The sequence below is a fragment of the Procambarus clarkii genome, chromosome 88, assembly GCF_040958095.1.
Source record: "Procambarus clarkii isolate CNS0578487 chromosome 88, FALCON_Pclarkii_2.0, whole genome shotgun sequence".
Lineage (NCBI taxonomy): Eukaryota > Metazoa > Arthropoda > Malacostraca > Decapoda > Cambaridae > Procambarus > Procambarus clarkii.
The window spans coordinates 21418740-21446421 of record NC_091237.1 but is presented as its reverse complement, the minus strand read 5'-3'; the positions used below and the strand labels follow the sequence as shown (position 1 = coordinate 21446421).

General features: G+C 43.0%; 1 protein-coding gene across 4 annotated transcripts in view; it reads right to left on the bottom strand.

Annotated features, from left to right (window-relative positions):
* The window catches only part of LOC123745762 (homeotic protein spalt-major), a 254949-nt gene that overhangs the window by 204435 nt on the left and 22832 nt on the right, over positions 1-27682 (bottom strand). For all 4 annotated transcript variants that reach the window (XM_045726637.2, XM_045726636.2, XM_069317693.1 and 1 more), the window contains exon 2: positions 13723-14890. In XM_045726637.2, the coding sequence (XP_045582593.2) occupies positions 13723-13909 (187 nt within the window). In that variant the 5' untranslated portion in view covers positions 13910-14890. The remainder of the gene's footprint in view (positions 1-13722; positions 14891-27682) is intronic.

Sequence of the window (27682 nt, the reverse complement as noted above, 5' to 3'; positions counted from 1 at the left end):
GGGAAAAAAAAAGTAGTTAGTAAATCAGTTGATTGACAGTTGAGAGGCGGGCCGAAAGAGCAAAGCTCAACCCCCGCAAAAACACAACTAGGTAAACTCACACACAGACTTACACCACACACACACACACACTCTGAAGAAAAGTGGTGGAGGCAGAACTCCATACACAGCTTCAAAATCTATATATGACCAGAGCCCAAATGGGCCTCGAGAAATCTGTACACCAGTTGCTTGATGGTTGAGAGATGGAACCAAAGAGCCGAAGCTCAACCCCTGCACGCCCAACTAGGTGAGTACACACCACACACGGTAAAGATAGCAGGATAATAATGAACGATTGTGTATGGCTGAGAGGCGTTGTCATCCCTCTCAGCCATATGACAAGCCGATGATGGCCAAGGAGAAGGAGGAGGAGGAGGAGAGTACACACACTCACCTCAGCCGTCACACTATGAGGACTACACCCTCACCCGTCACACTATGTGGACACCAAGATCCTGTACTACACCCCTCACCTTGCGAGAAGAGGGGGCCGAGGCAGCAACAGCACAAGACAAACGGGATTAAGGAGCTGAATGCTAAGCTTCCCATTAAGCTTGCCAGACCTTCAGTGGTAACAGAAACGTAGTTCTTGTACTAATTATAGGAGGCATCAAGACTAGCACCAAGGAAGAGGAAGAGAAAGGAGGAAGGGGAGAGGCGGAAGGAGTGTAAGAGGAAAGAGAGAGAGAGAGAGAGAGAGAGAGAGAGAGAGAGAGAGAGAGAGAGAGAGAGAGAGAGAGAGAGAGAGAGAGAGAGAGAGAGAGAGTGAGAGAGAGAGAGAGAGAGAGAGAGAGAGAGAGAGAGAGAGAGAGAGAGAGAGAGAGAGGAGAGAGAGAGAGAGAGAGAGAGAGAGAGAGGAGAGAGAGAGAGAGAGAGAGAGAGAGAGAGAGAGAGAGAGAGAGAGAGAGAGAGAGAGAGAGAGAGAGAGAGAGAAACAGAGAGAGAGAGAGAGAGAGAGAGAGAGAGAGAGAGAGAGAGAGAGAGAGAGAGAGAGAGAGAGAGAGAGAGAGAGTGAGAGAGAGTGAGAGAGAGTGAGAGAAGAGAGAGAGAGAGATGAGAGAGAGAGAGAGAGAGAGAGAGAGAGAGAGAGAGAGAGAGAGAGAGAGAGAGAGAGAGAGAGAGAGAGAGTTGTGTGTGTGTGTGTGCGTGTGGGCCTACAGGCTAGTTTACGTGTTGTCTACACCATACACACACTCAGTGCCGGATCCACCCCCTCCTCTTCCCTCTCCATCTATCCCTCCCCCTCTCCCCTTCCCTCCTCACCTTCCTGCCCCCAGTCAGGACACTCAGGTCACGTCATCGGGGGTCACTCAGCCAGGTCACTAGGGGTCAGGCACGTGCAGTCATTTCAATGAGGTTTATGAAGAGGCGGGAAGCACTTTTATTACCCTCAGTCGAGGACAATTTATAGCGGTCTCTGAAGTTATACGACTGACACTCACCGGGCACTCAAAGGCTTATTGCTTCCGTGGCACTAAGCAGACTTTTAAACCCCCGGGAAAATTTGTATCTAATTTGTTGATGCTGTAAAGACAGAAACTCATTTAGACTTCGATCGGAGCCAAGATGTCCTGGTGGATGGTAAGCAGCATTACTTAAGAGAACATTAACGTTTTATAAAGGAATTTAAGACAACCCGGAATGCACTTCAACTTCCTACAGAGAATTCAGGTCTGTTAAAAACTGTTGGGCCTCAGAGGCACCCGAGGCATTGTAAACCAACGCTTAAAGCATTGAAGCAATTGCGCTCAAATCTCGTAAAGAAGGTACTCAAATATCGCAAAGAAGGTACTCAAATATCGTAAAGAAGGTACTCAAATATCGTAAAGAAGGTACTCAAATCTCGTAAAGAAGGTACTCAAATCTCGTAAAGAAGGTACTCAAATCTCGTAAAGAAGGTACTCAAATCTCGTAAAGAAGGTACTCAAATCTCGTAAAGAAGGTACTCAAATCTCGTAAAGAAGGTACTCAAATCTCGTAAAGAAGGTACTCAAATATCGTAAAGAAGGTACTCAAATATCGTAAAGAAGGTACTCAAATCTCGTAAAGAAGGTACTCAAATATCGCAAAGAAGGTACTCAAATATCGTAAAGGTACTTCAAATATCGTAAAGAAGGTACTCAAATATCGTAAAGGTACTCAAATATCGCAAAGAAGGTACTCAAATATCGTAAAGAAGGTACTCAAATATCGCAAAGAAGGTACTCAAATATCGTAAAGAAGGTACTCAAATATCGCAAAGAAGGTACTCAAATATCGTAAAAATGGACACATGGAGCACAAAGTACAATGTCAGGAGGAAGCCAAGCATCATTGTTTGTTAAGTTAGTCAATATTCTGCTTCCTAATAACTCCTCATTACTCGTCTTTTTCCCAGCTCCCTTATCCTCATATTCCCATCAAGACGCTATATACTCATATTGTCTCAGCTCTTCCTCCTCATAATCACTTCACCTTTCCTACAACTCTGAAGTCTCTTGACAAAGATGTTTGTCTCATTGTTTCTTAATCAATTATAAAGAGGTGAATAATCTTTGTATCTGTATATTTATAAACCTCCAGCTCCAGACTTTCACTAACAAGTGAATCATCTAATTAAGAGTCTTGGGACGTGTATCAGTGAGATTAGCTGTAGCACACAGACAAGTAAGCGAGGAAAATCCACAAGAGCCGTGACTAAGATTCGAACCCTACGTCTAAGAGGGATCCCAGAAGCTGCCTTAATCCACCAAATATTCCTCCCCTTGTGGATTTGTTCATTTGATTGCATTACGCTATTGTGATTTCTTTGTGTGTAAAAAGTAGACGAGATTAGCTGTGGTTACACAGACAGGTAGATAAGATATAGTGATGGTAGTCAAGAGCAATATAACACCGGGAGGACTCTTCACCAACTCTCTTTTTTTTAACTACTCTTTAATTCTCCTCTTCGTTAACTCTCATCTTTAAGTTCCCTCTACTATTCTTATCTGTTACTCTCCTTATCTCTTCGTAATTCTTTCTCTCCTTCACTCTACCTCTTGCCCCGTTTTTTCTCTTTCTCTTCTCTCCTAATTTTTGTCTTCATCCGTCTATCTCTACCCCGAGTTTTCTTTGGCATATGGTATAACTTCTCTTTTCTTTTCTACCGTCTCTTGTCCCTTTTTATTCAATCCCTGTCACATTTGCTCTATCCCTCCTCCCTCTCCTATTAATTGAATTCCTTTTTCCTCCATTCTCCTCTCCACTTTATTCTCTCTTTCCCTGTTCCTCTCTACCTATCTCTCTCCCTGTCTCCTATCCACTTATTCTCTCTCCCCTGTCTCCTATCCACTTATTCTCAATCCCTGTCTCCTCTCTCCCTGTCTCCTCTCTACCTATTCCTCTCTCCCTGTCTCCTCTCTATCTATTCTCTCTCCCTGTCTCCTATCCACTTTATTCTCTCTCCCCTGTCTCCCTATCCACTTATTCCTCTCTCCCCTGTCTCCTATACCACTTATTCTACTCTCCCCTGTCTCCTCTCTACCTATTCTCTCTCTCCCTGTCTCCTCTCCCGTCTCTCGGCTCCCGGCCCAGAACACTCAAGGCATAAGCCTCTTGTTTTGTTTACTTCGTCAGCTGATTGCAGACGAGTTGCCAGACAGTGTATAAAGACGCGCCTGTTATAGCGAGCAAAAGCATACCGAACAACGGCCACACCTGATCTCACATGAACCCGTTTGGGTATATATGATCCCCACACCTGCCTTCACCCACTTAGCAGGGGGCATGGGGAGGGGGGGGGGGGTATATTGCCACCCTTTTTCAATCCCTACCCACTTAAAGAGACCAAACATATGTTTTATATATGTTTGTATGGTATGTATGTATGTATGTATGTATGTATGTATGTATGTATGTATGTATGTAATGTATGTATGTATGTATGTATGTATGTATGTGGATGTATCTGTTGTTCAATGTCATCTACGTCTTCTCGTGTCCCCCTTTATTCTTTTTTCGTCACCTGTTTCTCCTCTTTTTCTATTTCGTCTCTCTTCTCCCTCCAGTAACCAAAGGACACTAAGGAAAATGAGAGAAGACACTTAGTGACATTGAAACCCACGCAAAGGGGGAGGAGACATGGAGAGTAAAGCTAGTGGAGGTAATATCAAGGAAATTTTTTTACTATATAAGTGAGGCCACGAGAAAACAAGACAACCTTCTAGTCACACTGGAGAATATGATCTGTACTCAGGATATTAGATAATAATAGCCAATTTAGGAGGAAAATTGCGATTCTCAACATGATTCTTGCGAGGGTAATCTTGTCGAGCAAATCTCTTATCTTTCTGCATAAGCGTATGCATGGCAGCCGACGACAATGGCGTTTTTATAGCCTCTGCCTCTCTTAGGCAGAGCTATAAAGCCCCAGCCCAGCCTCTCTGCACCCGCAGAGAGGCTGGGGCTGGGGAGCTGAGGGTCCGCGGCGTTGAAGGGAAGGTTCTCAAGTAGATCAGAGCTTGGTTGAAGCATAGAACATTAGTGCTTTGGCAAACAGTGTAGTAGACACAGGGAGTAAGCTGCCGTGTTTTAAAGAATAAGTTGTAAAAAGAGGCTTGACAGGCAGAGATGGGTTCAAGATGGCCACACTCCTAGAGTGGGACCTAGGAGACCAGCTGCTGCATATATTCTTAGATCTAAACCATTACCCGGAGTTAGCTCCACAACTCTCCTGGCCCGAGACCGCTGCTGGAACAAGTGGCGCCAGGGCCCATTTTTGCTCCATATATACATAATTGGACCCGGCAGACGGATGTAAGCCGAACCAGAACAGTCAGCAGCCAAGATAACTGCCAGAGACACGAGGGAGACTTGGATGCGCTGTGGCAATGGTCAGAAAAATGGTTGATAGAATTCAACTCGTGCAAATGCACAATAATAAAGATAGGAACAGGTGAAAGAACACCACTAGGGAAGGGACGGGAATTATCAGGAGAAAGTGCCAAAGCCATTTCGACTATATAACACTTGGAAGGGGATCAGGATAAGGATTTGGGAGGGGGGGAAGGGAAGAATGGTGCCGAACCACTTGGACGGTCGGGGATTGAACGCCGACTTGCATGAAGTGAGACCGTCGCTCTACCGTCCACCCAAAGTGGTTAGATAAGCCACCAGGAAGATTATAATTTCAATGGGAAACAACTCCAAGAAAAATGAAATGAGAAATATCTAGGCGTTTACACAACTACAAAGTTGGCGCCTGAAGAACTCATTAACAAAATAGCATCCGCAGTACACCTGAAGCTGGCAAATGTCCAAGAGCTGTTGAGATTAATTTGAACAACCAACGTAAAGACCAACACTTCATGTTGCAGCCCGGGAATTGTCTCAACTGGATTGGATTCAGTTACAGCGAAACACGGAGAGGAATCAACTTCGCAACATAGGAGGAAAGAAAAAATAAGAAATATAATAGCAACTTCTAAACTAATGAAGAAATGGGCAAAGTGGACAAAGAGTGAAAGTTTACAATTATAAGGAATAGGACCAGAGGACACGGGTGGAAGCTGGAGACACAGATGAGGCAGGACCAGAGGACACGGGTGGAAGCTGGAGACACAGATGAGGCAGGACCAGAGGACACGGGTGGAAGCTGGAGACACAGAGGAGGCAGGACCAGAGGACACGGGTGGAAAGCTGGAGACACAGATGAGGCAGGACCAGAGGACACGGGTGGAAGCTGGAGACACAGATGAGGCAGGACCAGAGGACACGGGTGGAAGCTGGAGACACAGATGAGGCAGGACCAGAGGACACAAGGACACAGGTGGAAGCTGGAGACACAGATGAGGCAGGACCAGAGAACACGGGTGGATGCTGGAGATAAAGATGGACCGGAGAGATGTCAGGAAACACTTTACAGCATAAATGTAATATAACTGGAACTACAAAAAGAGTGTGGAGGCCAACTCAATACACAACAGCAAGAACACGATAACCAGGGATGAGAGTTAATGTATTACCTGGCCACAGGCTGGAATCCAAGGCTAGGGAGCTAATGCTCAACCCTGCAAGCACATCTAGGTGAGTATACCTATGTATATACCCACTGTAACCTAGCCACCCTCTTACTGAATAGCATCCCACAGGATGTTGGTGTTTCAGTCTAAAGCATCCCTTTCTCATCCTTTCCCTTTCCATCTCCCCTTCCATATCTCCCCTCTCCTGTTGTCTGAAACTACTTCCCTCACTCCCGCCCCCTTTTCCCCTCCTAGTTAACTTTTCCACCCCATCTTGTCAGTCACCTCCTAGTTAGTATGGTTTACTCCTAGTTAGTTCCTTGGTCTGTGGGCTACTGAAGGAAGGAATTAGGGCTGATATGACAGATGACTCTTAAAGTGTGTGTGTGTGTGTGTGTGTGTGTGTGTGTGTGTGTGTGTGTGTGTGTGTGTGTGTGTGTGTGTGCGTGCGTGCGTGCGTGCGTGCGTGCGTGCGTGCGTGCGTGCGGGTAAGTGCACGTATGCTTCACATGCTCCCGCGCCATAGATCAGGGTGGTGGTGGTGGTGGTGCACAAGCGGTGCACAGCACAGGTGCACAATAAGCAACCCGACGGGGACAAGAATGGTGTCAACCTGTGACCGGGCCACGGCAGCTGTGTTTCACGTGTAAGTCACATATATGAATGAGTTTGGGGGTTTGGGGTTATAAATTAGGATCTGCTTCGTATGTGCTAATATAGGCCTACTGTGCTTTCCTCTATTCTCGTGTTTTATTATATCCACTACGGGCTCGCCATAGCCCGTGCTGCTTGGAACATTAGTTCTGAGTAGCGAATCTTAAACAACATTGTGTTTTATTTTTTTGCAAGAGGAGAGGGAAATGTTGGGGTGTGGGCGGTAGGGGGGGGGATATGGGGTGTGGGGCGGTGGGGGGGGGGATGGGGTGTATGTGGGGGGGATGGGGTGTGTGTGGGGGGGGGGGAAAAGATGGGATGTTCGAGAATGTGGAGTGAAGATGTTGGGTAAGGTGAGGAGAGAGGAAGTTAGGGATCAAGAAGGTGTAGGTGGTGGAGAAGGGGGGAGAGGGGGTGGGGTTAAAAGGGGGGGGTGGAGGGCACAGGGCGAGTGCCAAGTGTTGAGGGAGACAATGGACTGTCAGGCAGAAAAACACGCACACACGCAAGCACGCACGCACACACACACACATATATTAGAAAGATGCTGTCGAGATATTAGAGAGAACTTTTTCAGTGTCAGAGTGGTTGACAAATGGAATGCATTAGGAAGTGATGTGGTGGAGGCTGACTCCATACACAGTTTCAAATGTAGATATGATAGAGCCCAGTAGGCTCAGGGAATCAGTACACCAGTTGATTGACAGTTGAGAGGCGGGACCAAAGAGCCAAAGCCTCAACCCCCGCAAGCACAATTAGGTGAGTATACACACACACTCACAAGCGAACACATTCACCCCAGAAGAGAGTCACCACCACGCCCTGGAAAGTGTAAGAGAGAGACTAAGGTAGAAACAACGATGAACCATCAGAGGGATAAACTAGCAAGCAAACCTCGGTACAGTGTTCAGAGAACGAATGACCTTCCTTACGTGCCAATTGCAGGTGTAGGGCATCAGCACATGAGAAGGCCTATATATATATATTGGTCAATACGAGGCAGCTCCTATTACTATCCAAATCCTTGAAAACAATCCAGTGATCCCACGACCCTTATGTTTGCCCGGTATTTGATGCATAAATCAATGATCGTCATTACTCACCTTAATGGTAGGAAACATCTGCCATTGTCCCAGACAAGACTTGTTGCATTCGTCCCAATGGTTGACATCCAAGCTCTCTATTCCATAAGCGGTTGCATAGCTCCCAATTGGCTGAACGGAAGGTCTCTCACTGGAGAATAATCTCTTAAATAAGTGTCACAAGTAACTTGGAAAGAAAGATATTCCCTCCACAAAATCCTCATAACTCAGAAACTTGGCTTTTCCCGGAATACATAAAGTGACGGAACTCACAAAAGCAACAGCCTGGTGGACCAAACTCTCACAAGTCGAGCCTGGCCTCGGGCCGGGCTTAGGGAGTAGAAAGAACTCCCAGAGCCCCATCAACCAGGTGTCAAGCAGGTAACGGACTGGCAACCAAGAGGCTGTCACCTCAACACTCTGTCACCTCAACACTCCCGTCACCTCAACACTCTGTCACCTCGTCCAGCGGGTCACTGATGACACCAAACATTGAACAACTGGTCAAATTCAGTTAAAAAAAAAACTCAACTTACAGACACAAAAAAGTGACAACTTAAGAATAGAAGAGAAATAATACCCAACAGAGACTACAGCGATTACAGCCTCCCATAATACACTCGTCTGTGTCCGTAGAGAAAAATAAATACACATTAATACACAAATAACTAAATCTATCCAAAATATTAACGTGCAATTTGCAATATGTTTCCAATTAAATATAGATCACCCTCGCCTGATCGCGTCCAGTTAATTGTATTAATTGTGGCAAAAATGCCAACAATCGGAAAGTGAATGATTGTGAACGTTCAAATTTGGCGCCATAAACAAGTATTTGTCTTTATTCATTTCACTTTGAACCATTTGTTGCAGAGCAATTGCTGGAGCTGTCGCCACAAACACTACGAAACAAGAGTCTGGTTGCAAATATTTTTGTTTATCTAATGTAGTTATATTCTGACTTATCAAGCTAAACTGTTGGAGTACAACCGACCGATCGGAATGCTCGCAGTGTTGACGATATTGGCGCTAAAGAAGCGTTGTTAAGTGCATTGTTAAGTCTCTCAAGCCTTGTGTGTATGGTATTTAAAATCCTGAGACAATCCTAAGGTATTACGGTAAGATATATTTTACACAATTATTAGCTGTAGAGGAGGATAGGACGCAGCCAAAGCAATCTGGATGGCTATGCGGACACTAAGGGCCACCAAGCCTGACGGAAAGCGTAGCTTCTTGTCACTGTGAGTCATCAAGAGGAAGGTTGAGGAGTTTAGCATGGGCTTCGATGGGTGTCACATAGCCCACTTAGCTCGGGGTTACTGTGGGATGGAGAAGACCTTTGAAAATCAGCTAGTTTAAGAAGGAATGAGCATCCTGCGAGGATGTACAAAACATTGTGATTATGAATATATATATATATATATATATATATATATATATATATATATATATATATATATATATATATATATATAAAGAATAAATTGCTTATTCAGCTTTTATTATATAAATAAAACACTTATTTAAATAATTATTTGTAACTATTGGACGTAATATCAATAATATTACAATTAAACCATTATCCTTCGAATCATTAATACTATGATCAATATAATCATTATAGAACTGATACATAAGTGTTAAAACTGGACATGCTCCCTATAGTAACTATATGACAGATGCAGCTTTACTTCGCTTTGCTACAAAGATAAATATGATATAAAAAATAAAAAATATAAAACAAGAAAAGTTACCAAAACGACAAACACAAAATGTCCTCTCAAGAGTGGACGACACTGAAACAAAATACCTAAAAGGAAAAGAAAAAAAATATAATCCAATTTTCTTTGTAGCGTATTCACGAAAAAAAAATCGTTCCAGCTCTTACGAAATTTCGAGGGGGGAGGAGGGGGAAGGGGGAAGCTAGTAGGCAATTTGGGTGTGAAATCAATTCATGCATTTATAAAGCGATCACCGCTGTAAGATTTGTTCACGGAAATTTCTCAATTGTAGTTTGCACAAAAAAATATAACACGAAAAGGGGTGTGTTTTAAAATAGATTATATATTTTTTCTAAGGCTAATGAACAACAGATAAAATTATATATATGTGTGTGTAAATCACGAAAGTTAACACGTGAAAAATGTGACAGCGTTAGACCACGGAGGAAGAATTGAAATAGGAATTTCCTTAAGTACTTTAGTATTTAATAATACATCTTCAGTAGGATTACCCTTCTGAAGATGAAGACGATTCGAATGATTCTTCACTAATTCAGGGTTCCTGTCCACAGTCTTATCTAAAGTTTCACTCAAAATTCAAGACGGCCGAACCTCTTCTGAGAAGCAAAGCTAATGTTCTTGACCCAAGGCCACACATGCACTCTCCAACCCCCCGAGAGATGTGGCTGATCTGTGTCTTCTACCGAGTATACACAGTGTATAACCACACAATAAGCTCAACACTTGCCTCAAGACCATACTACCACACAAGAGGCTACCACCAGACACATCTTCACTTTACACAACACAACAATTCCGTCGTTCTTTATCACCCGAAATACTCACAATTATTTAACCCATTTTGGCAGCAGCTCACGACCAAATAGTCACTAACAGTTCAACAATTTAGAAGCCTTCTAAATGAATGGTCAATTTAGAAGCCTTCTAAATGAATGGTTTGAAACACATGACAGTTTTAATACCAGCATAGACTATAGATAACTCAATAGAAAAACTGAAGTTCTACCTTGCAAATTCCTAACATATATATACATATACACACCACTATAATATTATGTAATATATATATATATATATATATATATATATATATATATATATATATATATAATATATATATATATATATAAGAAGGAATGATAAGAAGGAGTGACAAGAAGGAATGATAAGCAAGAAGGAATGATAAGAAAGAAAGGTTGTAAACAAACAGGTCATAGAGAAAGTATCGATACCAAACCAAGTGTGTGGGTCCGGCCAGAGGTCTGATATTCGCTACAGGTATGAGAGTTTTGACACCTGCCTGCTAATAGTAAGTGGGACAGGTTGTGTCTGTGGGGGGATGGGGGGGGGGAGGTGGTGGCTGTGAGAAGGTAGCTATGAGATGACCACCTTTGTCCCCCCCCCCCCCGTTCTGTCTGTCTGTATATTCGCGTTTGCTTGAATGTCTGTGAATGTTGTCTGTCTGAATTGGCTTGTGTATAACACCTTGTCTGTTTAAGTGTCCTCCCCGCCTCCCTTTCCCCCTCAGTCCAATGATTTACCTGTTTGAGTTCTTTCGTAGCTTTACAGAGTTCAGTGATTATACAAGTAACAGTAACAAGTAAGTTACTGTTACAACAGCTGCAAGTAACAGCGTTCAGTTCAACGGTGTAAAGTTCTGTTGCGGATTCTTCCTTTACAGCGAAAACAGAACGTTTGATGGAAACGAACACAAACGCGATCCGGTTTCGGAGAACGCAATTTCAAAGCTGATAAGTGAGCTGGTTACAAATTGGGCGCTCCGCTCCCTCTAGAGCGTTCACTCAACCACCTTTGTAACGTTCACTCAGTCCCCTCTACCGCGTTCACTGGGCCTCCTCTACCGCGTTCACTCGGCCACCTCTACCGCGTTCACTCGGCTACCTCTAGAGCGTTCACTCGGCTACCTCTAAAGCGTTCACTCGGCTACCTCTACAACGTTCACTCAAGCCCCCTCTACAACATTCACACAGCCCTCTACAGCGTTCACACAGCCCTCTACAGCGTTCACACAGCCCTCTACAGCGTTCACACAGCCCTCTACAGCATTCACACAGCCCTCTACAGCGTTCACTCACCCTCTCTACAGCATTCACACAGCCCTCTACAGCATTCACACAACCCTCTACAGTGTTCACACAGCCCTCTACAGCGTTCACACCGTGAGGCTGAGAGAGACAAATAGACCACTCTGTTGGGATTCTCAAACCAACTGAATCCTATGCCTTTACTGATAGTTCTGTGCAATTAGGCACTTGTAGAACAGGTTGTGCACGTGCAGTATATAAAGGGAATGAAATGATCATGTCTAGTACACAGAGATTAAACAACTGGGTAAGCACGATACAGAGCTATTGGGTATTTATCTAGCCACTGAATACCTTAAGCTGATATTCAGCTGGTGCTGGTGGTGGAGTGATATTTTGTGACTCTAAAAGTGCTCTGCAGTCCTTAAATAACCCATTACAATTTATGTCTGAAGTAGCTTGTAATATTAACTGGAATGTAATTTTTGCCAATAATAACTATTGTATAAAATTTGTGTAGATCCCATCCCATGTTGGAGTTGGAAAACATGACTTTCCAGATCAATTGGCCAATGAGGCTTGCAGGAAAGAAAACATTGATTATGACTTTGGACTATCTAATGCAATTATTAGGAACATAAAAATTAAAGAAAATGCTTCAGAATTAGAACTAAGAAATGCCCAGAGACCTGAAAGCTGCAGTATTAAAAGTTATGACAACTTTTGTAATAATAGGTATTTGTATGGTCAGCACAGTAATCGGACCAGGCAATGTGATGTAGTCATTGCGCGGATTCGCCTTGGCTATAGACACATCTGGCAGGTTAGTGAGGCTGAGCCACTACCAGAATACTCAGATTGTAAACTCTTTGATAAACCTTTAATGCATTCACTAGAACACTATATTGTTGAATGTGAAACCCTAATTTTTTTTAGACCTCCTGGCATATTATACCACCAACTGTGTAACTATTTCATTGACTCAGGTGTACTGGACGACATCCTAACAATTTATCCTAAATTTCCTTGTCCATTTTAAAGAACGAAGAACAATTTTTATTTATATTACTTCTAAGCTGCATCACTTATGAACCCATCCCTGCCCTTGTGTGGCAGTACACAGTAGAAAGTTGTATTTACATATTCGTACATTGAAACATTGATTGAAACCATTATATATGAGTTCTTCAGCCTACAGTTTAGACCTACTGTCTTGTGTATGACCCTCTGTCCTGCGTGACAGTGAATACCACCATTATCCTCACTCTAATAAGACTTACTTGAATTCCTCAGATTAGGCAAAATCGTAATTAATTTTGTCAATATAGATATTAATAGTAATTTGTTGGCATTTCATTGTCGCCTACACACAGCTACAAAATTCAACATTTCTGTAGTCTTATAAATTTTCTGTTCAAAATTCTGATACAATATATATATATATATATATATATATATATATATATATATATATATATATATATATATATATATATATATATTGTATCTAATAGGCTAAGTTGCCTAACAAACCAAATTTCCTGAATTATATTTTTCATAATATTTTTCTTGTGGACTGATTAATTTTTCCATTACATTATTTATGATTTGACATTTTGTCTATAATTTGAGTTAAAAATAACATTGAAATTCGATCAAACCCAACCTAACCTAACCTAACCTAACTTAACATAATCTTACCTAACCTAACCTAACCTAACATAACTATCAGTAATTCATGTTCTTAATGTAATATAGAAATATTAATTGAAATAAACCAATTTGGAATTAAACTAAATTGAAAATAACGAAAATCACTCGGTTAAGTATATCATGCGGTTTTGGCTATAAGGTACGATATATATATATATATATATATATATATATATATATATATATATATATATATATATATATATAAAGTGGTTAATAAAAACAGTAACAAGATATTTGTAAATGAGGAAAGAAGAATGTGATAATCCATTAAGAAGGGGGAGGATAGGAGTTGGGTAGTTGTTGTGAAGAAAAGGTAGGGGAAGGTGAGAGGGGAGGGAGGGAAGAGGGGGGGGGAGGGGGAGGAGGGCAGGTGTGGGGTGATTAGCATACACCTGTCATATAGTGTGAGAGGTGGGGGAGATGAGACCAGGCAGGATGCACACCTCTGTACGACACCTACCTGACAGGTGCCGCTGTAGGAGGTTGACGGCTTGGCCGCAGATACCATCGACAGCCTCATCTTTCCCCTCCTCCTCCTCACTCTCCCCCAACTCTTCCTCACTCTCCCCCAACTCTTCCTCACTCTCCCCCAGCTCCGCCTCTTCTTCAGGGAGGCGTGTGGGCTTTGCCTGCTTTCTTCGAGACATGAGTCTGTGGCGCACTAGTTCTACCAGACATGAGTCTGTGGAGCACTAGTTCTACCAGACATGAGTCTGTGGCGCACTAGTTCTACCAGACATGAGTTTGTGGCGCATTAGTTCTACCAGACAAGTGTCTGTGGCGCACTAGTTCTACCAGACATGAGTCTGTGGCGCACTAGTTCTACCAGACATGAGTCTGTGGCGCATTAGTTCTACAAGACAAGTGTCTGTGGCGCACTAGTTCTACCAGACATGAGTCTGTGGCGCACTAGTTCTACCAGACATTAGTCAGTGGCGCATTAGTTCTACAAGACAAGTGTCTGTGGCGCATTAGTTCTACCAGACATGAGTCTGTGGCGCACTAGTTCTACCAGACATTAGTCTGTGGCGCATTAGTTCTACCAGACATGCGTCTGTGGCGCACTAGTTCTACCAGACATTAGTCTGTGGCGCACTAGTTCTACCAGACATGCGTCTGTGGTGCACTAGTTCTACCAGACATGCGTCTGTGGCGCACTAGTTCTACCAGACATGCGTCTGTGGCGCACTAGTTCTACCAGACATGCGTCTGTGGCGCACTAGTTCTACCAGACATGCGTCTGTGGTGCACTAGTTCTACCAGACATGCGTCTGTGGCGCACTAGTTCTACCAGACATGCGTCTGTGGTGCACTAGTTCTACCAGACATGCGTCTGTGGTGCACTAGTTCTACCAGACATGAGTCTGTGGTGCACTAGTTCTACAAGACATGAGTCTGTGGTGCACTAGTTCTACAAGACATGCGTCTGTGGCGCACTATCCTGTGACTGTGGAGCGAGGATGGGTAGAGGGAGCAGATAGATCAGCGCTTGGAGGGGGGTGGTTCCTTCTCTTGCTGGGGGTGGGGGGGCGTCTTGCTGGGGAGGGGGGAAGGGGAGATGGAGGGGGGGGGGCGACCGGCCCCCCTCCGCTGCTGCTGTGGGCGGCACAACACCCGGCCAGCCACCCCTGCACAATAACAACGTATGATTATCACAGTGATGAAAGATGATGTGTGTTGGGGTGGGGAGCGGGCGGTGGGCGGGATTTAGTAAGGCGTGGGGGCGGGGAGATGGGTGGCTGAGGGCGGGGAAATGGGGCGGGGCCTCACCTCCACACCCCCATCCCCCTTCTCTCTACCACTGCTCCCTCTACACACCTGAAAACCTTACTCACACACACACACACACTCATACCTGTGCACGCCTCCACCCGGCCACCACGCTCCCTCACACTCACACACACACAGTTTCACAGTTTCAAGTGTAGATATGATAGAGCCCAATAGGCTCAGGAATCTGTACACCTGTTGATTGACGGTTGAGAGGCGGGACCAAAGAGCCAGAGCTCAACCCCCGCAAACACAACTAGGTGAGTACTAGGTGAGTACACACCTGTCGATACCTGTAATCCAACGTCTCACACCCTTTCCTTGTGCATTAGTATACACTGAGATTATTTTTTCACGTGTGCACATCTGCCCATAAATTAAAAAAATATATCCACCAATATCGAAATTATAGACAAGTCAGAATGATATACTTATTACTTAACAAATTACAAAATAAATAATTGTAAGATACACTTTGGTATTACTCCAAGTTTCAGAAGAACCTACTCTTAATGGCAGGGGGGGATGATCTGGGAAGCGGGAACGGATTTATATATTAAAATCCTCTGCGTTCACAAATTCTAATGTTGAAGTTGCAACTATACTTTCAATATCGTTGACATAACACTCAAGAGATAGTTAACTGTATTAGCTCGTGACGTGAGAAAAGATTCCTTAAACTTGACATATTTCTCGCCTGTGTTAAAACTAATATTCTCAAATTAATTTGGGGATACTTAAATTTAAGCAACAGTAGTGTATATTCAGTTTCTTATTTGATATCCTAAATAATCATAAAAGAGGCGATATATACAAAGTATTTCTTTAGAGACGCTGAGTTAAGGAACGTGTGACGAGAGCCTACCGTTTAAAACAAGACAATTAGGTATTCTCTATACGTACAAAGTGGATAATAATTATTCTGGAAAAAAGTCTTAAGGTGATGCCTCTAAATAAAAAAGAACTAATATGAGCAGAAAAACACGTCTGAATTTTTTTTGTTTAAAATTTTTGTAATATTCTCCTTTAAAGAAAAAATCAACACGAAGGTAGTCAACACTGGTTTCCTACTAACCTCAGTAGCAAAACAGTATTGTCATTAAAAACTAGTACATTTACATATGGTAATTTAAAATCAATTTCCCATCTGTAAATTTTATATTTTGAATATTTTTGAGTCGAGATATGATTTAAATATTACTGTATGGGGAATATGATCAAAAAAAGTATTTTCAATATGTTATTTATATGGGTTTAAAATGTAAAGGATAGCCAAAAATCCAAATATTTTAATGAACTACAAAAACATTGGCTAGAGGAGGAACCAGAGGAGAGGCCATAGCTATTCCTGAGTTGGGGCAGCCATTTGAATTTGGGGTTAGAAAAAGCCAGCAACATTGATTCAGAAAAAAATTGTCATTACAAATATCAATGGTTTCAATCAATTGAGTATTATGAAATAGGAATTCCCTGTTAAAACTGGACATAACAACCATGGAATTGGGGCATATTCGAGCATATGCTGTTATTAACAGAGCTAAAATAGTATTTTTAATTTTGAAAGTATGCTAAATAGGAAGACAATTTTTTGTCAAGTTGATATTAAAACCTCTATTGCTACTCAAAATCGGTGTAATTGGGGAAGGGGGGTGTACTAATTTGATGTTTTAAATTTGTTATTTAAACAAATTTATTTTATTATTTCTTAAATTATTTATTTTATTATTTTATAGTTAAATTAGCTATTTTATATTTGTTAAATTTGTTTGAACCATACAAAATACCATAGATACCAGAAATAAAATGATTATTGAAAATATAACAAATTTTAACATTCTTAAAATCTTTTGAGGTTCTATATGTAAGTAAAAGAATTAATACCAAGTTTTAAAAACTTGGTAGCAAATTATCTTTAATTACATAAAGAGATGTATTCAAAACAACCTCTCCCCCCCCCCCACCCGCCCCCATTTCTCTAGTGGTCAATTTATATTTGTACTGCATATTTATGAAACAATATTTCAGAAAATATAAATAAAATTGCTGTTAACTGAATCTGTAGTTCACAAAAAAATATAAAATATTTTAGAAGGATCTGCTGATTATATATATATATATATATATATATATATATATGAGTGTGTAGTGAAGGTGTCAGTAAAGGGGGATATATATTACTCCACAACACTGCTAGGCTTGATTCTTGGCTTTAAGATCCTCTCGCCCCATCAACATAATTGCCTTGAGTAAGTAGCCATTGGAAGCTTCTCTCACAAGAGCCACGCGACATACTGGGGCGCCTCATAATAGGGACGGACCACATTCTGGGGGAATTGTGTGGGTACCTGGGTTGGGAGTGGTAATCACCTTGTTGTGCTTGCGAGGGGGGGGGGGTTGAGCTGTGGCTCTTTGGTCCCGCCTCTCAACCGGTGTACAGATTCTTGATCCTATTGGGTTCTATCATATTTACATTTGAAACTGTGTATGGAGTCAGCTTCCATCACATCACTGCCTAATGCGTTCCATTTGGTAACTACTCTGACACTGAAAAAGTTCTATCTAATGTCTCTGTGTCTCATTTGGGCAATATTTCCACTTGTGCCTCCTTGTTCGTGTTCCAGCGATGCTAAATAGTTTGTCTTTCTCTACCCTGTCAATTCCTCTGAGAATTTTGTAGGTGGTGATCATATCTCCCTTAATCTTCTGTCTTTCAGGGACGTGAGGTTTAGCTCTCGTAGCGTTTCCTCGCAGCTCATACCTCTCTGTTCTGGGACTATTCTGGTGGCATACCTTTGAATCTTCTCTTAGTCTTGTGTTTAACTAAGTGTGGACTCTAGGCTGGAGCTGAATACTCCAGGATGAGTCTGGCATAAGTAGTATACAAGGTTCTAAATTATTCCTTACACAAGTTTCTAAAGGCAGTTCTTATGTTAGCTAATTTAGCATATGCCGCTGATGAAATCCTTTTGATGTGGGCCTCTGGGGACAGATTCGGTGTGATATCAACCCCCAGATCTTTCTCTCTATTTGACTCTTGCAGGATTTCACCTCCCAGATGGTACCTTGTGTTTATCCTGCTCCCTTCGACAAATTTCATTACTTTACACTTTCCTGAGTTAAACTTTAGTAGCCATTTTCAAGACCATTCCTCCAGTTTGTCGAGGTCGTCCTTTAGTCTCTAGCTTCATCTGAGAGAGAGAGAGAGAGAGAGAGAGAGAGAGAGAGAGAGAGAGAGAGAGAGAGAGAGAGAGAGAGAGAGAGAGAGAGAGAGAGAGAGAGAGAGAGAGAGAGCAGCAGCAGCAGCAGCAGCATCACACGCGTTAACACCTCAACAATGATGTCTGCAAGCTGAAGTGTTTACATGGTCTCGTTTCGTATGTATTTTTAAGGCCCACTTTTTCGAATCAAAAAAATAATAATAGATGTTTGCAGAGATAATACCGATTGCTTGGTTGTTATCTGTCGGTAGTAATATCATTTGTTGTCCTGGCTATAACACCAACCTCTGTTTTCCTGCATTTGCTAACGTCTTAAATATTTAAGAAACGTATTTTTGGCGCTATGGATTAGTCGTGGTCATTTATATTGGTATAAATGTTTAAACGAACGTTTTATGTTATCACACATTGTTTTATGTTAATGTTTAGTGTTTTTGTTTTTAATCGGTGACGAAGAAAATTAGTAATAATAATTTATTATTGTTATGTACGCTTCATATTTCTCAACCTGGTATGTGCTTCACATTATGAGCAATGCTGATATCTCACACTACCTGCGCCTGACAGCTGGGTGGACAGCACTTCGGATTCGTAGTCCTGAGGTTCCGGGTTCGATCCCCGGTGTAGACGGAGACAAATAGGCAAAATGTTTCTTTCACCCAGAGGCCCCTGTTACCTAGCAGTAAATAGGTACCTGGGAGTTAGACAGCTGCTACGGGCTACTTTCTAAGGGTGGAGGCCTGGTCGAGGTCCGGGCCCCGGGGACGCAAAGCCCCGAAATCATCTCAAGATATCCTCAAGATACCAGTACTGGTCGTTATCCTGTCTCATAGTTCGAGTTATTTCACAATGGATGTTGTCCGCTTTCAACTGATTCTTAGCAGTGGATGTTAACGAGTAAGCAATCAGTTGGTTGTCGCTGTCTACCAACGCCGCCGTCAGCGTTGGAGAAGTGTGTTTACGGTACGCCCCCCGTCAACGCCTGTCCCGTTTTATTGACAGTTTCCTTGACGGCTTCCTCAGCACGCGTTGCGTTGACATTAACCTCATCCCCTCTTACATGAGGACGGTGGTGTTGTCTCAGCACTCGGGACAACTCAGCGACTATTGGCTGAACGCTACTTCCAACACTTCTTCACTTCTCTCAAACTTCTCCTACAGTCTCTGTCTCTTATCTCTCCTCCTCCCCTTTCTCCCTTCCCTTGAACTTCCTCCCCCGGAGCTGGATAAGATTATCATCAGTTATGTTTATTTGACGTTAAAAAACAAACAAAGTGTATTTCAAAACCAGAAATATTTGTTGTTTATGATTCCCAATTAACAACCAACTTTACTGTACATTGTACAAACTTTATTCATGCGAAATTATTTAATAGGAATTTGTATTTCGTGATAATTTGGCTTAACTCAAGGAGATGCCTCGCACCTCGACTTGGAACTGTCTTTCAATAGGTCTCTGACGTTTGTGTTATATAGAAGTACCTTTACTATAGTCGAGAATAAGTCTCTGTGCCATAGACGCTCCTGTTATACAGCACTTTCTTTACCCTCGTTATAGAGTAACATGACCACTAGGGCCAGTTCCACTCAACAATCATTGAAGATAACTACAATAAGCAGTTCCCTCTAAATGATTGGCTTGATTATAGAGAAGACAGTTTCTCACAGTCTGGTCTTACAGTATTACCTGGTTAACCCCTTATGTCCAGCCTGGCCTTATATCATATAAAAAAAGGCAATACTGACCCTTTAATATAAGTACAGTTATGTGTTTTGTTATAATCCAGCCGCCAATATAATCCAAATTACCTTTTTATGAGTGAAAAACACTCTACGCGCGACTGATAACGCTTAACTTTTTCTCAGTGTTTCTCAGATCTCTGTTTGCTTCCAAACAGAGATTCTCTTCTGGTTTGGAAACCTAACAAGATTTTTCCGAGGTTTTCCCCTCTAGAAAAGGCTGCGAGTCTTTCTAGTCAGCAGCACATGTTAGAAAGGGTGTGTTTTTTCCTTGGTTTGAGAGATTCTCGTGGATAGCCAGACTGTCAGTATCTCCAGCTGGGAAGACTGTCTGAGTTTCTTTAAGTTATAAGAAAGTGCTTCTTATTGGCAAGAAAGATTGGAAGCTCTGCTACATCTGCGACTGGAGTATCCTACCTCAGCAAGGGGAAAGATATTCCAATGGACAGGAAATATTACCACTCCACTGGACAGAAAATATTACCATTCCACTGGACAGAGATAGTGACCACTTCATTGTAAAAGGACATTCCATTGGACAGGAGAGACTATTCAGTGTCTCGTTAACCACCGTGCCCTAACGAGGCCATCACAGCGAGGAACGAGAGCTGCGCCAGGCGACCTCCTTCACTACCCATCCAGCGTGAAACTGGAACCAGAGCTTGTACGGGCCTCAGTTCCAGCCTTCAAGGTGATGCGACACACTCTACTCCATGCCAAACTTTTCATTTTAATCTCCATTACTCTGCTTCTCTCAAATTGTTACTGAGTATATTGCTAGTTTGTAATTGATGTTATACCTGGAGTATAGCTGGAGTATACTCCATGAGGTACACCTGGAGTATATATATATATATATACATGGAGCATATACTTGGAGTTCATTACATTTTGTCTAAATTTTAAATGTCAGAATGGTGTAATAATGAGCATAGTTATAATGTTACTTCTTGATGCATTGCCCCCCCCCTTCCCTGTCACTGTCAAGTGTTGCCCCCCCCCCCCTTGTCACTGTCTTGTCGTCACTGTCAAGTGTTGTCCCCCCCCTGTCATTGTCGTTACTGTCAACTGTTACCCCCTGTCACTGTATTGGAGTCACTGTCAAGTGCTGTCAAAGACCAGTGTTCCCGCCTGTCCCAGGTTTCCTGCTTGACGGTCGGTACAATCAGACTGTTTGACGCCGCTGTACGCTGTCGTGTGACTCACAACCTGATCCAGAGGTAGAGAGGGTTTATCCAGCTCCCTTTTAACACCCAAATTGGTCGGCTGATTACGTACCAACCCAAGCAACCCACTATCGAGTCACAGGCACAGAAAACGTAGATATTTGTGAGCCGTTACTAGGCTGCATTTGTAACGTTGTACAAACGTACAAAACGCGACCTATTACTTAAAGGGGACGGGTTGTTAATTTTGTACGTTGTCTAAATTGTTACTAAACTATCAGATTGCCGGTGTGCCCAACCACCTCCACTTCTTAAGACAAGGTCACCAAAATACGAGTGGATTAAGCAAGCTGGGTAGACTGCATCTTCTTAGACTGCCATGAAGCATTTGACAGATGGAATGTACAAGATGGAGAAACAAAGTTGAATATGTATGTGTGTAAAGACTTTGAACAGAGAAAGAGAGTGCCTGTCAGACTGGAAACAAAGGGTCTTATTCATAGTGGAGGAGCGTGTAGGTGTGTGTGTTCAGTGTGTGGTGTGTATGTGCGTGCATGTGTGTGTTAGTGCGTGTGCGTGCATGTGCTTGCATGCGTGTGTGTGTGTGTGTGTGTGTGTGTGTGTGTGTGTGTGTGTGTGTGTGTGTGTGTGTGTGTGTAACTGAGGACTCCACACGGTAGAGGCCACATAAAGGCTGGCATTATCCTCCAGTGTTCCGCCCTGGTTCCTCCCCGGCCTCAGCAGCCAAAGGAAAACCTTACTCACAATCCGTTTTTGTACAGCGATTAAAATGACGACAAAATTACATGTTGAAAACCGCAACAAGGACTCGTTGACTGTTTGTTGGGTTAGGAATCAGTAGATGATAATTATCTGGTTGATACCTGGTTATGGTTCATAACTGGTTGATGGGGTTCTGGGAGTTCATCTACTCCCCAAGCCCGGCCCGAGGCCAGACTTGACTTGTGAGAGTTTGATATTGATAATTCCTGTTGTTGGGGGAGGAAGCCTGTACCAAATCTTGTCTGGAGGTTCCACATAGATCGAATTACTGATATTTTCCCACAATTTGATGATTGATTGATGAAGATTAAGCCACCCAAAAGGTGGTACGGGCATGAATAGCCCGTAAGGGGTAGATTTTGTCTTGAAGTGAATGTGATCTTTGGTCGTGAATGAACACAACTGTCTAACTCCTTGGCACATATGCACTGCTAGGTGAGGAGAGGTATTAGGTGAAAGGAAACGTGCCCAAGCACTTCTGTCCCGTCCGGGGATCGAACCCTGCATGGATCCCAGGTAAGTCGAGAACCTGGATCTGTACTACAGTCTTTCTATACCACTCCGTAAAAAATACGACTGTTATGCCTACTCTTACGAACTCTTACGCTGACGAACCCACACAACCCACCTACCCGGGGAGCCGGTCGGCCGAGCGGACAGCACGCTGTACTTGTGATCCTGGGTTCGATCCCAGGCGCCGGCGAGAAACATTGGGCAGGGTTTCTTTCACCCTATGCCCCCTGTTACCTAGCAGTAAAATAGGTACCTGGGTGTTAGCCAGCTGTCACGGGCTGCTTCCTGGGGGTGGAGGCCTAGTCGAGGACCGGGCCGCGGGGACACTAAAGCCCCGAAATCATCTCAAGATAAGATATCTCAAGAGATACCCTATCGAGGCTGATGATCAGATAACGTTAATATTACAGCGCTTCAACTTGTATTAACATCGTCTTATTTTTAACGGACTGGCAACTTTCGTTAAAATGGCCGCCGTATTGAATAAATTTCAGTAATATAGTGAAGACACAACATACATGATGATTAAAATATTACAGTAACAACGAGGGTCGCTACAGTAATGGTTACAGACGTTACAGAAATCAAGATAAAAACTTCAGTAATATATACACACTTCAGCAACATACAGAAGCACTCTTCAGTAACACACACACACACACACACACACACACACACACACACACACACACACACACAGGTTGTGGAAGCAAACTCTATTCATAATTTTAAGACTAGATATGATAGGGAAATGGGACAGGAGTCATTGCTGTAAACAACAGATAACTAGAAAGGCGAGATCCAAGAGTTAATGCTCGATCCTGCAAGCACAAATAGGTGAGTACACACACACACACACACACACACACACACACACACACACACACACACAGGTTGTGGAAGCAAACTCTATTCATAATTTTAAGACTAGATATGATAGGGAAATGGGACAGGAGTCATTGCTGTAAACAACAGATAACTAGAAAGGCGAGATCCAAGAGTCAATGCTCGATCCTGCAAGCACAAATAGGTGAGTACACACACACACACACACACACACACACACACACACACACACACACACACACACACACACACACACACACACACACACACTTCAGGAATAATTCAGCATTAAATGTGGCTGGGAGCAGTTGACTGTGAGTCGTATAAAGGGACGCTGGACATATTCTTTCAGCAGATGGTGGACAAAACAAAAAATAGGAAGCGTGCAGAGAATAGTGTCCAAGAGTCCCGAGCTACAAAGACCCGCAATGACCAGTCACTATCCGCCTTATATTGTCATTATAATTTCTTAACTCTCAGCTCTTTTGTATACCGAATCGCAAATCGGTTTCCTATCCTCGGCAAAGTGGTGATCATAGCGAATCATTTCGTTTAATTTCATTCGGTTTTGTTATAGTTGTCAATGGAGGGTCAGGCCGGTGAGCGTTTCCCAAAATGTTTAATGTGAGGAGTTGGAGCAAAGTCTATATGAGACGAATGAAAGAAGAACTAAAACAGGATATTAAGAAACTATATATATATATATATATATATATATATATATATATATATATATATATATATATATATATATATATATATATATATATATATATATATATATATATGTACACATATACAGGAAGAGAGACAGTGCATATTTGATATTACAATCAAACCACAAAACAAATATAACAGAATAATAATACACGGATATAATGAACATGAAAGGTCCGCTTAACCAGACGCTCTGCGCATGGGGGGAGGAACATGATATGCCCACACAGACAAGGAGAATGTGAAATGGAGAGAGGAAAATCGGTTACTTGATCTATGTACCAATTGACTGAATATCAGTGCCCAATCAGGGCCCCCCAAAAAATGAGACAGAGAGACAATTAGACAGACAGAGAGATAAACAAATAGCTGGGGAGACAGGCAGATAGGTGGGGACGGTGTTTGCTCAATTTTGCTATTCAATTGGCATATTGCATACATCTTTCGCTTGCTTATGCGTGATAGGCATCGCTATTTGTGTGTGCGTGTGTGCGTACATGTGGGGTACGTACATATATCCATGTCCTCGCTTGTGTATACACGTAAGTGCATACATACGTACATGTGTGCACCACCACACCTGTGTGTGTGTGTGCGCGCTCTTGTCTCTTAATAAACACTATCTCTCATTTACAAGTTTAATAAGAAACATTTTTATTGCCAGTCATCTTGATTCTTGAGCAGCGGGTAGGTTGGCGACGCACGCACACACGCACACACACACACACACACACACACACACACACACACACACACACACACACACACACACACACACACACACACACACACACACACACCAACACCACTTCGTTAATACATGGAAGAGTAGGAAGAGCAGTGGGTCTCTCTCTCTCTCTACCTCTCTCGTGTTAGTAACTAAACAGACAGATACAACAGTGAACTGACTAAGCCATACGCAGTTTGAAGCTCTCGTGGCAATGTTCGAACGGGCACAATATATCCTATACAATATTTAGTTCGAAAAAATCGAACGGTATCTCATGCAAGGTTCAGCTGGAACAGCTCGAACGGGATGATTTTGAATCCTCATGGATTCGACCTCGATTCTCGCATTGATGTTGAATAAACGTCAATTCTATCTTGGCGTTCGTTCTATTTTCAATTACGAGCGATTACACGTCGATCTGACGCTGAAAAAACGTCGATTAATTTTTGGCGTTGTATTTTGAATCACAATGGATTCGACGCTGCGTTTACGTCGATTTGACGCTGAATGATCTTCATTTCAGTGTTGTCGTCGGCTCTTGTTAAAGTCTCCCATGCAAGGCTCACTTTGAAGAATTCGAACAGTAAATATTCCTTGTAAGTTTCAGCTGTAACAATTGGAACGGGATCAATAACCACCTTTGACCGCATTTACCGCCTGTGTCGGGAGCAGTTACAAGAAGCTTGCTGTCACAGGTATCTTCTGCTGTCTGCTTCCTTCTGTCTGATCTCTGCTTGACTGATTGATTGATTGATGGAAGACTAAGCCACTCAAGAGGTGGCACGGGCATGAATAGCCCGTAATCTCCTTGACAACGGTTACGTGTTTAAGGCGGGAGACCAAGAGCTTGAGGTGAAGGGTTATTGAGCGCTGTGCGAAGAGTTACTGAGCGCTTTACTGTAAAGTTCATGCATTAATAAATATGAAAAGGTATAAACAAGTATTTGATGTTTTAATGTAAATCAACTTCTTAAATTACACACTCAGTCGATTAAGGCAGCGTCTGTCTGGGATGCTCTCGGACGTAGGTTCGAATCCTCGTCACGGCCCTTGTGGATTTGTTCAACTTCTTAAAATCTGGGTCATTGTTGTGTGTCGGTGGGTTCTACTCCTCTTCAAGAGAGAGAGAGAGAGAGAGAGAGAGAGAGAGAGAGAGAGAGAGAGAGAGAGAGAGAGAGAGAGAGAGAGAGAGAGAGAGAGAGAGAGAGAGAGAGAGAGGGTCTGTTCCGTTGGTGGATCCCAGCTCAAGAAGCTGCGCGCACACACACGCGCGTGTTCACTAGCACACAAGTCCCCGCGGCCGAACGGTGGACAGCGCTAGGGAGTCGTAGTCCAAAGGGCCTGGGTTCGATTCCCGGACGAGGCAGAAACAAATGGGGAGATTTTCTTTCACCCTGATGGCCCTGTTCACCTAGCAGTAAACTGCCACCTGGGAGTTATACAGCTACTACGGGCTGCTTCCTGGGGATGCATATGTGTGTACACACGCACAAATACATACACACACACACACACACACACACACACACACACACACACACACACACACACACACACACACACACACACACACACATACACACAACTAGGTGAGTACACACAGTATTGGGAGCCGGTGGCCGAGCAGACAGCACGCTGGGCACGTGATCCTGTGGTTCGGGTTCGATCCCGGGCACCGGCGAAAAACGATGGGCAGAGTTTCTTTCACCCTATAACCCCTATTTCCTAGCAGTAAATAGGTACCTGGGAGTTAGTCAGCTGTCACGGGTTCCTTCCTGGTGTGTGTGTGTGTGTGATGCGAAAAAAATAGTAGTAGTAGTAATTAGAAACAGTTGATTGACAGTTGAGAGGCGGGCCGAAAGAGCGGAGCTCAACCCCCGCAAACACAACTTGGTGAATACACACACACACACACACACACACACACACACACACACACACACACACACACACACACACACCCCTACACGCACACTTACGCACACACACTTACGCACGCACGCCTTGCCAAGACATTTCATAACCGCTTGGAGAGCGTAGACAATGTTGACTTTACCTGAAGGAACCAATAGAGGTGGAGTCAGCCGTCGGACAGGTGACCGGCGTCCCCGGGGGGGCTGGGAGGGGGACAGGGGGTCTAGGGTTACAGGTAAATTATGCTCATTATACTTCATAATGATCCTCAGAGAGTAGATTTAGGGGTATAACCTGAGCCGGCTCGATTCCCCAAGTCCTGGGGTAAGGGAGAGGGATATATATATATGCATTTCTCCTCTCACAGAGGCAAGGATATGTAGGATTTGAGTTTTGAGCCTCGGTTCTCTCTCTCTCTCTCTCTCTCTCTCTCTCTCTCTCTCTCTCTCTCTCTCTCTCTCTCTCTCTCTCTCTCTCTCTCTCTCTCTCTCTCTCTCTCTTTTGCAGCACCATTCAACTCCTTACTTCATTCTCATCACTTTCTTCTCACTAGTCCCTATTCTCACTCTTATGCTCATTCACTCTCCCTACCTTCCCTTCATCTCACTCTCACCTCCCTCACTTTCTCTCTCACTCCACACCTTCACTTTACTCACATAATGGGACAATAAATCCCATTATTCTTCATGGGATAATATATCCCAGTGGTCTACATGATGGGAAAATATATTCCAGTATTCTTTCCTAATAGTCTAATTCTAGTGGCCTTCACTGTCGGCTCACGACCGAATGGACCCGAGTTCGACTCTCAGACAGGGCGCGAAGTTTGCGAACGTTTCCTTACACCTGATGTCGCTGTTCACCCAGCAATATATATGTACCTGGGAGCTAGGTGACTGTTGTGGGTTGCATCCTGGGAAAGGTCAGACGGAAGTATATAGGAATATCTCATTAAGTTTTACTGGCTTTCTGTCCCCGATAATGGAAAATCATTTTAAATAATTCCGTTTGAGTGTATAATTG